Source organism: Empidonax traillii, unplaced genomic scaffold, assembly GCF_003031625.1.
Source record: "Empidonax traillii isolate 1590-97213 ecotype Southwest subspecies unplaced genomic scaffold, ASM303162v1 scaffold50:size1795014, whole genome shotgun sequence".
Classification (NCBI taxonomy): Eukaryota; Metazoa; Chordata; class Aves; order Passeriformes; family Tyrannidae; genus Empidonax; species Empidonax traillii.
In genome coordinates this window covers 112,913-129,985 of record NW_020955243.1, presented here as the reverse complement: position 1 = coordinate 129,985, position 17,073 = coordinate 112,913, and the positions used below count along the sequence as shown (strand labels likewise).

At 40.2% G+C, this 17,073-nt stretch overlaps 1 protein-coding gene across 8 annotated transcripts in view; it reads left to right on the top strand.

Moving 5' to 3' along the window:
- FGGY (FGGY carbohydrate kinase domain containing) overlaps window positions 1-17,073 on the top strand; it is a 148,109-nt gene that overhangs the window by 53,674 nt on the left and 77,362 nt on the right. For 7 of the 8 annotated variants that reach the window (XR_003570671.1, XM_027879030.1, XM_027879029.1 and 4 more), the window contains exons 7-8: window positions 8,983-9,111; window positions 13,798-13,901. Coding sequence is in view for 7 of the 8 variants with exons in the window: in XM_027879030.1 (XP_027734831.1) it covers window positions 8,983-9,111; window positions 13,798-13,901 (233 nt within the window). In the remaining variant the exon portion in view is untranslated. The remainder of the gene's footprint in view (window positions 1-8,982; window positions 9,112-13,797; window positions 13,902-17,073) is intronic. The other variant, XM_027879032.1, reaches the window with a different exon arrangement.

Sequence of the window (17,073 nt, the reverse complement as noted above, 5' to 3'; positions counted from 1 at the left end):
GAGTGGTGCTTGTGGTTCCAGGGAGTGCCCTCCTCTTGGTTTCAGTTTAACTTAACATATGACCTTGTTGATAAGGGAGAGCCTCACATCTGACCTTTAGGATCTTCCACAAACCTTTCCCACATCAAGGCGTGGGTTCATATCTGAAAATTCCCAGGCCTTTGACATTTTACATTTCTCAGAGCAGACCAACCTTTCAGGGAATCCACATAATAAGTTGTTTGTGGTCCCTTCTGTACACTGTGAATTTACTGATTAGGTTTGTGAAGGTAAAGTGTCTTATCTGGAGATACTACAAAATTTATTGATCCCATTAATTTGCCCAACAAGAGTAGAAGATGACTTGTGTTCAAAACCACTCTGAAAGTGTTGTGTGCTACAGGCATTAGCATTTATCTGCTGTGGTGGAAGCACACGATGAGTATCTCTTTGTGGTATTATAAAACCTAGAAAGACATTAACAATTCCGTTAAAATTTCATGTCCTATAGACCTCTTTGGGTATTGGAGTGTGTGTTCCATTTGGAGGGAAATGCCTGATAAATTTTCACCATAGCCTTCTACTTCAGGGGCTACTTAAGGGACCAAATAATGATTTTTTTTTTTTATGGAATGGTAATATTTTATACCTTGTCTTTTTTGGGTCAAAGATGTTGAGCAGTGCAGGTAGTGCAGAATAGGTGTTACTGAGCTGGGGGGGATTTACTTTAGAGCCCCAGCACTTTGCAACTCTGACTCTTCCCTTCAGTCCAGGAATTTGGGGACTGCAGGCTTCATGCTTTCATGTTCCTGGACACTTTTGAATGTCCTGAAAAGAAGGATCTATGTAACTGGGAGACTAGATGTTGTTTCCTAATGCTCTTTCATTTGTAGTACTTAATAATAAATTGATAATGCAGAAAACATTTTATTTATAGGAATAGTTATATTCCTGCATGTGCCAGTGTCTCCTTCCATATATAAAGCTAATAATGATCTGCATATCTCACTTTTTACACTTAAATAGTCTGCTTAGGTTTTGTATTTTGTCAGAAGTGGTCAGTTTTAATACTTGGAAGTTCTGTTCATTTATTTGCATTTAGGCTGAAAATGGGAGATTGAGTCCAGGGTGGGAGAATTAAATAAGTGTTAACTTAATGCTACAGCAGCTGTGAAGGGAATGGTCAATCCATTTGTTCTGCCAGTTTTCTGTCTCTTCCAAGGCCTTTGATGCCAGATGCTCTGGAGTATATGAGGGATTTCCTTGAAGACTGAGAGAAAGGGATGATGATTTTTTTTTTCAGGTCAGATTGTAGCTGCCAGTTCTTCCTAAACCTGGATTGCAGCAAGAAGCTTTAAAATTCTCTGCAAATAGTAGAGAATAATAGGTAAAGGGATTCTCTTAAGTATGAGATACCTTTATCTGTCTTTCTTTGGTCTTTTGCTCTCCCCAGTAAATTGCAACACATTACAATTTCAAACAAAATTGAAAGGATGAATCAGAGGATATTTACACTTACATGCTGTCAAAATCCATGGAATTTACAAGTGAAGAGTGTTCCAAATATGCTAACATTTTTCTGGCCTCCTGTCATTCCAGTCTGTCCAAGAGCTGTAGCAACTGTAAAGGAGCTGAAGCTGGCCCAGTGCAAAGAGGTTTTTGGGTCTCTCCTTCCTCAGAGCTTCAGGCATTATTTTGTAATACATAATTCAGCAATAAGGAGTTAGAGAGAGTTTTTCTCAGAAAAGCTACACGTTCCTGTGATAGCTGAGGTTAGAGGGACCATCTTGAAATTACCTCTTCCATTTCCCCCTGCTCAAAGGAGGGTCACCTGCAGCAGGTTGTTCAGGGCTGTGTCCGGTTGAGTTTTGAGTATTTCCAACCACAGAGACTCCAAAATCTGCCCAGGAAACCTGTTCTTGAGCACCTTTCGCCAGGAAAAACATTTTTTTTTGTTTAAGTGCAGTTTCCAGTATTTCAGCTTGTGTGTGTCACCACTTGTAGTGTCACTGGGTGCCACTGAGAAGAGTCTTGCTGCATCACCTTTATTCCCTCCCTCCCACCAGGTGTTGATACAAACATGGATAAGATCTGCCCCCACCACCTCCAAGCTTTCTCTTTGCTCTCTAGTCTGAGATATTCTTCCTCTTTCCAGTAACTGTTCCTTAATGGGATGAACTTGGGTGGCTCAGGTTTCTTCACAGTGTTTCCTGGGTGTCATTTCCCATTCCTCTTCTACTGGGAAAGGGACCATCATTCACTCTGCTTATCATCAGGTTGAGTCCTGCTGGCAGGTGGTTCCTTTCCCCTTGTGCCTCCTCTCTGCTGCAAGAATTGTGCTGTCCTTTCATCTGTCATAGCTTAGACAACTCATGGTAGAAGTTTAGATCTTTCAAAAAATAAGAGTAAAAGAATTTCCTACTGTCCACTTATAGAGTTCTGGTCTCAGACTCTACCTGCCTGGGGAATCACATTTTCTTCTACTCTGGCAACACTGGGGACTTGTGAGCTTTCTGGTATGAAAACTAGGAGCTTTCTCTTTGAATTTATATTTTTAAATGTCATAGAAACTTTGAACCTGTTATGATTGTTTAATATTCAAATTTATGAGATATTATGCTTTTTCTTATTTTTCATACAGTTCTAAAAAAAATGGAAAGAAAAAAAATACATTTCTGAGAATTGTGCTGGGCCGTTTCTTCATTTTACCTGACTCTTCCTCCCCCTGAGCTCGATTTGTTCTCCATCTTCTTTTTTTTTGGCTTCAGCCTCACGGTGAGGTATCTTTTAAAACAGTGCTGTCTGCTTTATGAGTGAGGATTCACAAAACAGAAGGACTATTTCAAACAATTTGCTGACTTCCTCCAAGTCAGAGGCTGTTGGACTCCTTAAAATGAATGTTGAAGTAGCTTAAAGTGTATCTTAGAACTAATCTTGATTTTATAATTTCCTGTGATGGAAAGCCCACTTCAGACTTACAAGTTGTTGATTGTTAGCTGCTGTCATGTCTCAAAATGAATGAATTAATTAAAGAACACACTTTATTTTTCATCTGAAGGTTGACTTCCTCCTCCTCCTACCTGGCAGACAGAGGGACACGCTTGACCTGCACACACTGAAATCTTCTGTGTTCCACGAAAACACTGAGCTGCTTGAGATTTCTCCCCCAAACACTTGGGCAAACTGACAAACTTCTCCATCCTTGTAATTGTTTTCCTGACTCATTTCTGAACCTTTCACAGTGCATCAGTATCTTCTTGGTATGGATATTAGACCTAGATACTGTGTGAACGTGGTGGGGAAGAAGTTTGGCTGGGAGATTCAGAAGTGCTCTTTCAGTAACTGATAAGGTTATTTTTGGTCTGTCATTTCTTTCAGTTCTGAAAAAAGGGTAATTATTTCTTTGAAGAGGAGTTGTTATTATGTGAATTATTAAAAAATATCCAGTAAAATAATTCTTTAAGGTAATAATCTGTAATTAATACAGGCTAATATGCCTGTACAATCTCAGTGTACTGTACCAAACCAAAGCACCTCTGAAAGTTCATCAGTAGTCCTGTCATTTGCATTGATAATATTTGTATTTAGAGAAACCCTGAGGAATATTGTGCCACAAAGTGCCAGAAATGTAAATTATCAGCTTATTGAAATTATTGTTTGCAACAAATAATAAGATCAGGTAGCTGAGTTTGGATGCAAATACATTGCAACTAGTTACTTAGTAAGACATCCAAGTATATATTGTACACCTCTAGTAAGACATCAAAGGTATGTGCTGTGCAGCCAGAGGCCTGTCAGCAGTGAGCAGTGAACCAGGCACTGCAGGAGATGTTCATTCTGCTCTGCTTCACTGAAATACGGGCAAGAAAACTCAGTCCCGTCCATCATGATGTGTCCAACGATCCAGTGATGCAGAATGCTTCCTTCTCTTTTTCTTTCGACCTTTAACCAGGAGAGCTTGTCATTTATCCATGGAGCAGCTCTCCTCCCTTGGGCCGAGAAGGGCAAGCAGCCTGTGTTGAGGTTGGTACCAATGGTCTGCTCACCAATTTACTGTTCAACTTAATCGACCAGGACCTGCCTGCACATGGGTTGCTTGGTTTTGCCGATATTTTGCAACCTTATGTGTCTGCCTGAGCTCCTTACACATTAGGGAGGGGATTGGCATTGGCTGTGTGGGACACTGGGATGGAAAGGACCCAAACTAGATCTGCCTCAAGCTCCTGTGACAGCTCTTGTAGACAGAGATGGATTTTGAACTGAAGAAAGCCAAAGTGGTTTTGTTTAACCAACTGTTTTTCTCACTTTTATGTTACCTAGCCTATAATATCACATTTTTGTTTTGTTTCCCTCAGTGCAAATTCTAAAGTCTTTAACAGCCAACCGGGAAATTTTGTGGAGGGTGTTTGCAGGTTAAAAAAGCCCCAAATTCACTGTTTCTAACATCCTTCATCCACCATGCATTCAGTCCTAAGAAAAAATTAGTATTACAATTTTATAGTCTGCATCATTATCCTGGTTCCTTCTGACCTTAGCACTATTTTGGCTATTCAGCTGGGTTAAAAATTCCAGAAAGGCAACCATACACATCTCAGTTAGACGTGAGTGTTGTATGTAGCTGAGAGGGATGTTTGACAATGTATTGTGTATGAGATAGGTTGAAATGATGTATATTATTTTTATTGCTCACAGACTCTTGGCATTGTGAGATTATTATATAATACAAAAATTGGAGTTTGTCTCCATGCTTTGTAATGAACAAAACATCAAAGGGGAAAATCCCTTACACTGCCTATTACAAGATCCATTTGAGTGGGTGGTGCTTCTTTTTTTCTGAAGTCGTTTCCTTTGGTGCTTATTTAGCACCGTTTTGTTTAACTAGATAACTTCTTCAGTGCGTGTTTGGTATCACTTATTTAGCAGGATATCTGGTTTTTGAAGGGTCTTTTAAATCAGAAAGCATTGAGGTTGTCCAGTTTGGGGGGCTATGAAGTGGGGATGGGATGTACCATTCAGTTGGATTTCTTTCTGAGGCTGCTGGGATTTCAGCAAGGGATTGATATACAATTCAAGTTTGCTTGTGTCAAGTTAGTGAAGAACGGGGACTTCTCCCTTGGATTTTATTCCTTTTGAATTTTTAAGCACTTACACAGCCAAATGTAAGTGCATGTGAAGTGCAGCCCTGTTCTGCATGATACATGAAAAGCTGTTTGGGTGAGTGTATCACAGCTGAGTCAGCTGGGCCCCTGCTGGGCTCGGCTTTGTTGTTTTAAAAAGGGCTACATCCTAAAGTACCTCGTTCTGTTAAATATTAGTAAGCCAGTACAGTGTATTTTGATCACTAAAGTTGACTAAAGATGCATTATCTGCCTTGTGTGTTGTGTTTTGTAAATAGCTGGTTCCTGTGGGAACCACCTAAAAAGGTAGACAGTCCTTAGTAGCACAGAAATTCTTTAAGCAAAGCTCGATCATAGCAAATTCTAACATAAGTCTTCGAAGAAGGATAAAAGAGGAGGAAGAGATTCAGACAGCTTTTTCCTTTTGTAAACTCGCTGCTTTACAGGGGAAAAAATAGCTGGAAATAGCCTGTCTCGTCCCAAATGAAAGGTTGTGGATTAAGGCTTTGCATTAGTGAGACAGCTGCACGAATGTGAAACAGAAAGTCCTCCAGCTTCAGCCATTATGGGTTTGTTTGCTTAGGTCTAATTTTGGAAGTCATTATAGCAAAGGTAAATGACTTGCACAGGAGACTACTGTAAACAAAGGACTCGATACATTTACTTTGGCAGGAGCCTTGAGGAGTTTTGGGCCTTTCAGTGCCTCCTTTATGCAGCCTCCTGCCCTGCTCTCACTGCCCAGCTCTGTGCAGGCAGCTCTCACTTCCCTCCCTTCCCCTCCCACAGCTTCTTTCTCCCTGACAGGTTGGATTTAGGGGTGGCAGCACCTGCTCTGAATTGCTGGTGTGTAGCAGTACAATACCTTTGTGTTTATAGTATCTGTCCCTTGATTTCTAAAGCTGCTGTGTTTTGCTCAAGTAAGAATCTGTTCCCTCTCTCCCAGTCTAGTACTGGAATGCAGTTTCAAACACTTCCCTTTTAATTGTGGCTCCTCACTGATTACTTTTTGTGTGTTGTATTTTATGATTTATTAACTTTACACTTACTGATTCTAATACTGTTGCTTAGCTGAGTTTTCTAGTTTTTCAGTGAAGATTAAACCATGAGAATTATAATTCCCTTCCCAGCTCTCTACCCATGTGATTCAGTCTCCATTCCACATACTTTTTCCCACTTGTGTAAGTATGGAGGCAAATTCTGTGATGCAGAAAGAGTGGCCGTGCAGATCTTGCTCCTTTCCTTTTACAAAGCTCCTTGTGAACACATTGTGTGGGTATAGCAGAGCTTTCATTGATCTCTAAAGCTGGAAGAATGAAGTAGAGGGGCAGAGTCAGAATCCTCTCCTTGTGCACCCATTTTCTGGCACCCCTTTTCCACACTCGCTGGCTATTGGGTGTCTCAGGAACCTCCCCTTTGCAATCCCTGTCATGGGTGACTTCTGACTGCTGGGAAGTGCTTTCAGTCAAGGAATATTTGTTCAGGTGTTCTTTGACTCCTAAAACATGTGAGGCAGACTCTAGTATTAATTATTTTGTTCAAAATACAAGATGATTATGCTGCATCCTCAAAAAGCCCATCCCTGCACGTTCTCACACACTTCATTGCCATGTGGGACAACAGTGCTGCTGGTCATTCTAATGTCAAAGCAGTACTAAAGGAATCTATAGGTTCATTTTCTTCTGCTGCTGTAGAAGAGAGGATTATCTTTACCTCTGAAATTGCTCCCTCAATGCTTATTAACAAGAAATACAGCAAGTGAGAAGCTGCTAGGAAAGATTTTGTGTAATAGTAGCTCTGATCTCTAAAATGGAGTACAGTAATTAGACACTGAAATGTTTGCCTACTGTGACTGATATAAACAAGTCAACCATGGAATGGAGTGCCTGAAAAGAGGTTTTATTTCAAGTTAACTTCATCTCATGCCGTATATACATCATGTTTGTGTGCTTTCAGGTCAGGCAACTGATTCTGAAGAAAAAGATGTGGGTTTAGCCGCATGAACTCTTTTGAACTTCCTCCCACCTGCAGGGTCTTTGTATGTCAGGAGAAGCAAACAGCTTTAGTTTACTGGTATTTTTCTGCAATGTCTTAAGTAAAAGCCAGAAAGATAATACAGAATTCTTTTAAAGAGAAACATGCTGCACTCCAACTTATTGGGAAAAAATGCAAAAGATACACCTCTTGAAAAAAATAACACAATGTTTTGATTTTAGAGTAAGTAATTAATGAAGTATAAAATTGATAAAATACAGACTTTTTTTCCTGTGAGGTTGTGTAATGTCATTTCATCCTTCTGTATAAGCTTGGTTATTGCCCCCAGTATTTGAATATAAACCAAGGTCAGGTGCAAAAATTTGGGCTATATAGACTTGTTTAAATTTCCAGTGTGAGATTCAGCCTGGAATTTCAGGCTCAGTGCTGTGTGACTGTCAGTGGAATAGAAGTTCTTGGAGAAATGAAGTTCATACCATGAAGCTGTGTGTGCTGTGTGATCCCAAAGTGCTCCATACACTGCATCCCTCAGAAAGTGGCCAGAATGGGAATGTGACTTCCTAAACTGAAGAACCATCATCTTTAAACCAAAGACAAAGTGATATGAAAAGCTGAAGACCTGTGAATTTAATACCGTAATCTTTTCATCTGACAGGCAGTATAACTGCATTTCTAGAAGCTGATGCTCATGGGCATTAGTGTATTCCTGATATGTTATGATTCCTCTTAATCAATGTTGTGGAGGATCATTGTACCTTTTCTAAACAACAGAGTGTGCTTTAGGTGTAACATTCTCAAATGAATTGACCCTGAAAATAGGATTGTATTTTAAAAAGGAGTTCTGCCAACTCTGCCCAGATGTGTTGAATTTAGTAAATGCTACAGATAATGTACTAAAAGCCCTGGCACTGGCAGGGAGATGTCTGTGAGCTCCCACTGAGCCTTTCTCTGCCTCCCACCCCCAAAGCTTTAGATAAATAGTGGAGTGTGTGCATTCCCAGGAGCTGCTGGTCTCACTGGCTGGGGTTATCAGCAGCCTGAGAGGAGACTTTCGGGGGTGTCCTTAAATTCTGATAGTTTAATGAATCTAGATTTGTTCTTCTAAGGTCTGAGCAGCCTCTATCACCATGATTTAATTATTGGAACAGTCTCTTTTCACAGGACACAACTGTGATGTGTGTAATGGCAGTGGAGGGAAATGCAGGCAGGACCTGCCCCTGGGCTCCCCAGTGACTGGGCTGGGAGGGAGGGGTTGTGTTCCCTGCCTTCTTTACACTGCACAAGGCCAGGAAAGGCTCAAAAAGGCATTATTGAAGTCTGTGAGGAAATACAGCTGCAACAGGAGGAATTTGCTGCTTAAGCCAGTTTCTTTTTCAGAGTTTCTGTTGCTATAGCCACATTATTCCTAGTAGTAACTGCTGGAAAGGATGGAAGTGGAAAAAAAATTGGCCTGTTCCTTGTGCAACAGGTGCAGTGTTCATTTGTGAGCATGGACTGAGCTGAATCTCCTTCCCCTGCCCAGAGAGTGGCTCAGGCAGCCCAGGCAGCAACTACCCCAGGAATCTGGGATGTCTGCATCTTATATCTCCTGGGAAGATGCCAAGCAGAATTTAATTGCTTGTGGTGAAATCTTTCTCTGTGGCAAGATAGGACATTGAATGCTTTTGAACTTCTAGATTGCTGTGGGACAGCCTGATCCAGCCTGGTTGTGTTTAATGTACAGACAGATAATGAAAGATCCTTCTCCATCCCACTGAGTTCTTTGATGCACTTCTTTGTTTTATGTATCCCAGGCTGACTTGAGGGAGAGGAAGGGAGTTCTTGTAATAACATACACGTTGGTTTTTCTGTTTAGTAAATTGACAGGTGTTTGGTTTTTCTCGTGTCTGCCCAGGAAACCACGTGTTGTCTCCTGGAGAGGCCGTTGGAAAAGGTCTAACGCCAGAAGCTGCCAAAGATCTGGGTCTCCCCGAAGGGATTGCGGTGGCAGCATCTCTCATTGATGCACATGCTGGAGGACTAGGTACTCACTCGTGTGTTTACTGTTCTTGGAGATGGAAATGTATTGAATTAACCTTAGAAAGCTGTTTTTCTCACAGCCTGTTTTTATCTAACTGTTTAAACTATTTAACTATTTATTCAGTTGTTTAAAAAAATAATTAAAAATGCATCCCAATAAGTGCTAATATTGTATGTCTGTTTATAGAAGGGAGCTATCACCGTTATTTGTCTTTTCAGCTGAATTTCCAAGTTAACTTCTGCTAGTTCCATGTTGAATTCCAGAGCCTAATTACCATTCTGTTGCAACTCCAGCATGCTGGGAGTTTACATCTTGTGTTGCTCAAAACTTTGAGGATAGGCAAGAAAAATAAAAAAAGTAACATTGTGAGGGAGAAGCCTCATGTCTGAAGCTTGTTCATAGTTGTTTTCCTTCTTAGTTTTAGAAGTAATTCATGCTTCAAGGCTTTAAGGCCTGATGCTTAGACTTTGTTGCTTTTCCAGCATCATATTCTGATGTGCCCAGTTTCAACTGTGTTGAAATGTATTTGGTAGGTTCAGTGGCTTCATTTTCTTACTATGTTGTTTGGCCTTATCTTAATGAACTCAGTAACAAAGAGATTCAGTGTAACTTTTTCAGCGGGAAATTGAGGTTATTTAGTTTGATAGTTCAGAAAAAAATAGTTCCTTCACCTCAGGAAGTTACAGTGTTCTTAAAACAGTATTTTTCAATGGGAATCTGTTGCTCATCAGAGGATTTTTCTCTAGGCTGAACTGAAATATGATTTTCTGCTAAAATACCACTTTTGTTTCAGATATTTTGTGCTGTTTTAAGTCTCTTTTGTTATTCTAGAAGCTGTAGTCTGCAACTTTTAAAATTTTAAAAAATGCTTTACTTTGCTTCTGATCACTGTTTCTGATGAGGTTTAGTAATCATGTAGATTGCTTTCCTTACCACCTCAGAGGGATCAGACATAGATCGGTCTGCAAAAAAGAGGACTGATCTTTATGTCATAGTTGTAGGTGTGTTGTGCCCTGACTGTTGTGACTGACTTAAAAATCTTTTTGTGTCAATTATTATCCCAAATGCATAAAAATGTGTTTAACTATGTGCCTTGGTAGTTCTATGTTCTTGGAAAAGGATTTCATAATAAACTGACCTGAAATAATGAACTTGCTGCAAAACTGGGTTGTCACAGAGCACATGAAAATGTGGCAGTGGAGGGACCTTGTTTACTTGGCATCATGATGTGAGTACTGGATCCAGAGCACAGGAAGTTTCATGTGTTGACATCAGTTAATTGAATTTAAAGAAGAATAGAGAGCAAGTGTCTGTTCCTTTTTTTATAAACCTCTGTAAAGAACCTCTGACATTAGAAATACAGAACTACTGACAGCCCTCAGAGAAGGGCTTCGGTGGACCGAGACAGTCTGCTTATGCTAGTGCTGTTTATCCAAATATGTTTTCCCAGATGGCACCACAAACAGGAGCAGATTACTGAAATGATTGCCAGGGGAAGGAAAACACCACGTCCAGGTTGTTGTTAGAGAGGGAGAGGGGAATCACAGAGGGAAGAGTCAGGAAGGCAGTGGGAGAACCCATGTGGTGATCACACTATAGCTCAGTGCAGTCTGGGCCAAGAGGAAGATTGAAGATGAAAGTCATCCTTCTTGAGTCTGGGAAGGATCATAAATAGGTAGGGAAGCTAGTAGAAAAAGCAGTAAAAATGAAAAGATTTTGGTAAAGGAAGTGACAACAGGAGAAAAAAAAGAACTGTAGAGTGCAAATGTATGTAGAGAATTGACAGTGTGGCTGCACATCCTAAATACTTAATATAAATCCTTCATCCATAGCTGTTGATAGCAAGAAATTTGAATATTTTTCAAGTCTAGTTTTACCTGCACTGGGAAGAATACAGAGCTGAAATTCCTGAAGGTAAAACAGGAAAGCAAAAAGGAGAAGAAAGATAATATAATGAGGAAATGAAACTGTTCTGGTTAAAAGACACTGAGGATGGCAATGCACTAAATCATATTAATCTTTTAATAATGATCAAAAGAGCCCAGAAGAAAAGAGAGAAGAGATATTTGAAACAGTGAAGTAAAATGTGAAAATATTAGAAATAAATGTCTCTTGTAGTTGATGTAAAACATTTGTTTAGGAAAGGCACTGATGTATATTTTAGTTCTTACCCTTCTGTGATCTGTATTGAAATACTGAGGTTTACAATATGGATATGACTTGTAGAGTAGTAGGCATCCAGTGGGTGTCATTCTTCTTATTCTTGAACACATTCTGCTGGTTGTTTTAAAAACAATTTGTAACAGCAGAGTAATTAAAAGGGCTCTTTGGTGTCCTTCTGTCTAAACCAGAATGACATGATGGACATCTTGTCTTCAGTTAATAATTTTTGATACAGTTCACATCTACTTTTGGCTGGATATAAAGTGCAGTTTTGCTGGGCAGCTTCCTGAAGTTTATGAAGGCTTCAAAGTTTTGAGTAGAATAAGGGAGAGATAAAGAATTATTTAGTATTTGTGTTTGTGGAGGTCATGTGTGACTCCTGCATTGGTCCATCTGATACCTATTATGGCAAAGTAAAAATCCAAGAGCTGAGTAGTTCTGTCTTACATTTTGACGTGCTGTGCCAATTTAAAAGTGTACAGATAAAAATGCGAGTCTGGGAGACCAGGCTTTGGGACTGGCCTTATGAAAGTACTGTTTGCATTGTACCTTTTCAAAAGACATCAGCATTGTTTCAGCACAATTTATGATATAATATCTAAAATACCTTGTCACTGTGAAGGAGATCCAGAAGTGCACATGCTAAACATTGCCTGCTTTCCTAAAATTCTCACTTATGTTTTGTGGGGGGTACAGAGTTCTCGTTCTTAGTGTCTCTTATGAGACTCCAAAAGATGATGAGTCTCCCTTGGACTATGAAAAATTCCAACTAAGTTAGAGGTGAAAGTGACTTATAACAGCAATCATATTATTTTTAGCTAATTAAAAATATCAAAGCTTTCATTGTTATGAGAATGTCCTGGACTTGTTTGCTCTCTGACTTCAATTAATCACAAATAGGAAGACTCTTGCAACTCTAAACGCTAGTAAAGCCACCCTCAAAAACTCCAAAAAGGCCCAGAATGCCTGTTTTGCAGAATGTATATTTTCTTAGTGATTAAAAAATATCTAAACACGGAGTCCTTAATTTTGTATTGTTTATGAAAATGCATTTATGACATATGTTAACAATTCAGTTTCACAGATTTGGTCCCTCTCAAGTGTGAACAAGATTTTTTAGCTGCTTTAGAAATTCTAATACAGTGTTGTTTAGTACAGGAAATTGCTTTGTAGACAACTCTATCCAAAATTCCTAATATGAAGTCATACATATCACATTGGAGCAGTGGAAAAAAAAGAGCATATGAGGTAGAAGCCTTAGTTTTGGCTTTCTCTTGTTCCTGCTCTCTGCATGACAGCTGGGCTGCCACATAATTAAAGGATAAAGGGGCATAAGGACAGATAATGATTCCTGTGATTATTGAAGACTGTAAAATTTTAGCCCCTTAATTTTCTGATTATTTAGAGGGCTTCCAACCATGATAACACCAGGATAACCATGGCACTCACAGTAAGACAAACCCCAGCAGACTGATTTGATAACAGAATGTTGCAGTGGTGACCTAAACAAGAAGGTGCTAATGAAATGCGGGATATGAATCAGCCACAGCTCTTGGCATCCTTCACAGTGTCCAGCAAGTGCTTTCATGGTCCTTCTACAGTGAGGGGAAAGGGTTTTTTTGGCAGCATCAGCAAACTGGGATCCAGACTGAGCAGTGCAGATGCAGATGCGGATGCAATGAACAGTCTGGTGACCAGTTTGCCAATTGAAAAGTGATATTCAAGAGGAAAAAAAGACAACTAAGGTAATGTCACTTGTTGGGCTGCTGCATTTTGCTGGGCACAGCTCAACGTGGTGCAAGAATGCAGCCTGGGAGAGGAGGAGGAGAGGGCAGGATTCCCACTGTAACCTCCCATGGAGTGAATCAAGCAGGATGTGATGTGTTCTGAGGCTTGGCTGTAGCTTTGCCTGGCACCTCTCTGGCATCTCCTGGGTATATTTTCTGCTGTAGCCTGAGTGTTGCTGAGTTTGTCCTCTGTCCTGTCCTGTCCTGCACGCAGAGGCTCCTCAGAGCCAAGCTCAGTTCCTCTGAGGGAAGCAATAATCTCCCTTCAGATGGTTCTGACACAGACAGAAGAGCAGCAGCAGTGAAGACAACAAAGCTGGCAGCCTTCCAGTCTCCTGCCAAGTTACCCCTTTCTCCAACTCATCCCCTGACAAAACACATCATCTGGGATGTGTATGATAAACTGTGAACAAATAAACACATCTGCAGCCTGCCATTACAGCAGGGCACTCTTTACTTCGCATGTCAGCTGCTACCTAAGAGAATAAAGTCAGGTTACAGGCAAAATAACACTGAAAAATCATGATGATAACTGTGAATGTAGAGGAAATGATCTTGTGTCTGGAATAAAAATTTTAATCTGATGGGTAAAATACTTTTCTTCAATGACTAAGTAGACTTTCTTGATTTGTGGCAGTTGTGTCAGATTATTTAGCAATCATTTGTGTGCAGAAGAGCTCTGTTTGGTGAGAGGTGGCTTGTTCTTCTTTAAAAGAGAACTTTAATTTTATTTTAATAGGAGTAATTGGAGCAGATGTGAAAGGACATAACCTGCCATGTGAGAACCAGCCGATTACATCCCGAGTTGCAATGATCTGTGGAACATCTTCGTGCCACATGGGGGTAGGTTTTTTGTCCTGATTTGTACAGAATATACTAACTTATGTTTCTGAAGGGAAGAGTGACCTTTGTCCTTCTCACCCAATTCCTTTCCCTTGAATTTTTTTCTGGTAACTCTATCTTTTCCTTCAGATATTAATTATAAATTACCGTGCATTTGCTATTAGGCCAGAACTTTAATAGTGGTAGAAATCAATACTGAAAAATGACATGGAAAGTAAAAACCACGATGCCAGAGTGGCTTAAAGAGCAGCCTGAAATCTGAGCCAAAGACTCTGAGCCTGAGTTATCTGTGACAAGCCTGTCACTAATGTGTTGCAGAATAGTGGCTTTGGAGAAGGAGTGCACGTCTTCAGTCACAGCCCTTCTCCCCCACCTCTTGCCTGAATCAATATAAATCCTTCTTCCTCTGAAAATTGCCATGATGTATAGAATTATGATACTTATCATGACTAAAAAGAAAGAAAACCCCCAATAAGCAATTTTCACGTTGCTAATTTTTCTCAGTGAATTAATACAAAAGCTTTCTCTGAGATTGCAATTAAAATTTAGTGTCTGCTTTTGAAATTTATACCGTTTTAAAATGTATGAGTCTGAGAGCATTCCATTTAGATAAGTACCCTTTTCTGCCCCATTTTTTATTTAAAACTCATTTTGGTCTTAAATTTAGACTGACTATAACTTGGATTTTTCCAAAAGGAGCAAATGGCACGGGGAGTGCTAGAGGTGTTAGAGAGGACTAACATGCTTCATGGAGAAAGCTGCAGGAGAGGAAAAGAAAGGAGGCTGATAATAAAACATCAGGCGTAACAGTAAGTTAAGTTGTCTCTGTAGTAACAGCGTGAATCCATGGTGATCTTGAGCGTGAATAAAGGGTGATCTCGTCACATGGATTGTCGTTCTGCAAAGCATTTTAGCACATGATTGAATTTAAAGACATGAATAATCCCACTATTGTGAAGCAGAGCATTGAACAAGGGCTTAAATCCTGTAGACAAACTGGAATATATTTGGGGTCCTTCCTAAACAAAAGTTTCAAGCCTCAAACTCCATTGCTCTTGGCTTGCTCTGTCTCTGAAAAATTCCACTGGTACCTCTGTTTGTGTCACAGGGCAGGTGGGACACCTACAGGTACCAGCCCTGGGGAAAGGACTCACCCTTTGAGCCTGCCACTACTTTCATTATTTCCAGGTTTTTGGTGGAGGTTTCTGCCCTTTCAGTAGAAGCTGTTTGAGTGAACTCTTCCTAACCTGTTTCATTTAGCTGAGTTAGTTTAAATTGTTAAAGTGAGCTGAGTTAATAGAGACATAATACTGGACTGAAATGAGCTGAGGAGCTCGCAGACAGGTTCCCCCAAAGGTCTAAGGGCAGTGTTGAGTAGCTGGCAATGGGCCACCTGGCTCCAGCTTATTCCTTTAGTACAACCAACCCTGTAGGAGCACATGTGTGTGGTTATTTATTAATTTTCAGTATTTGTACATTAGTAAGTTCCAACTAGACCCAGTTCACAAGTATAGATTGTTTTGCTTCCCAGACTAGAGCGTGGCACATCAGCATTGACACTTTCCCAGCACTTTTTGCGTGCATACTCCACAACCATGGGAGATGTGGCTCCATTAAAAATGCTCATGGAACAAAAGGGACTTGAGAAAGTCCATGTCAATGTTCTGTCATTAAAGCAACCCCAAAGTCGAACACAGACTGCACAAGGTAGAACCTTTTAAGGCTCTTAATCACTTCAATGCAAACACGGGAGTAGATGCTTGTGCAGTTTTTGGCTAGATTTAAGTGGATTTTTATTTGAATGTAACTACTCAGCATTTTATAATCATTTCCTTAACTGCCTTCCTTCGCTCATCTGCACAGAGGTATAACAATCTGTAGCCAGCAGACAATAAGTAAGTTCTAAACTTCTCTGGATTCAATCTGTGAAAGGACTTTGGTTTACTGTTCTTTTATCTGTTACCTGCACAGGCTGCATGAAGTGAACGTACAGCACACAGGGCAGTTGTATTTGTGTTTTAATGAGACCTATATGCAGCTGCATTTGGCTGAAATTAGCTGTTCCTTTTTTTAATTAGGGCTATAAAATGAAAGTATATTATACTTGTGTTTTGATAGAAATATATATTTTCTCTCTCTGTGTGCACCAGGGGACCCTCAGGGGCTACAGAGATTAATCATCGAGTTTAATTTAATGCAGTGGGAGAGAGACCTGTGTGGTCAGGCGGGCACTAAAAAGTGCCTTTGATGTGCCTCAGGTGCACTGAGCCCCAGTGAACCAGCAACAATAATACCTTTGTGAGATGATCAGAGAGGAGAGAGGGAGAAAATGGCCTGTGTGGAAACTCAAGGCCGTCCTTTGTTGTGGTTCTGGCAAACGAAGGAGCCAACTGTCAGGAGAAATTCAGCAAACAGAAAGCAGGGAGAAAGTACGGCTGGATTTCTTTCAGGGACCGTAACAGGAAACTGTTCAAAATCATCTGCTATGCCTTTCTTTTCACCCCCTTCCTCCTTTTTTGTTGAGGGCAGTGGTACTACTGTTGGTGTGTGTGTGTTGGTACAGTAGTTCCATTCTCTACACCAAATACTCTGTGAGTCACAGGAGCAGGTATTGCTTGAACAGAGCATTGACTTTAAACTTTGAGAGAAACTGCTCCTTGACCCAGTTTTCATTACCTCCAGGACTCTGGAGATCTTAAACAAAAGACTTTACTAATCGTGCCTTTGATATTTTAGAGAGTACAAATGTGGAACCTAATTTTACTCATGGCTATAATAGCCTGATTTGTGGTAGAACTGCCATTTTTAAGTGAGGATACCCTTTTGGAATTAACCACTGACAGTTTGGGGTAATCACACACACACAAAGAACTTCATGTCTCTTTGAGATATTAGAATAGCTCATGAAAGCATCAGAATGCATGTTGTAATTAGGTTATTGATCCCAGTCCAGGTCTGAGTTGTTAGTTTCTCAAAGTCACTGCCACCTCAGGGCTCATCCATTATCCATGAGGAGAAAGAAATGAAAAGATGGTCTTCTGAATATTTTTGGACAGTTATTCATTTTACATGATTCTCTGCTGCCTCCCTTGCCCTAGCAAAAGTCATGGACAGAATTTGCATGTGGAATGGCACATAAGCTGTCCTTGCACGTGTGAAGGATTGTCCCTTG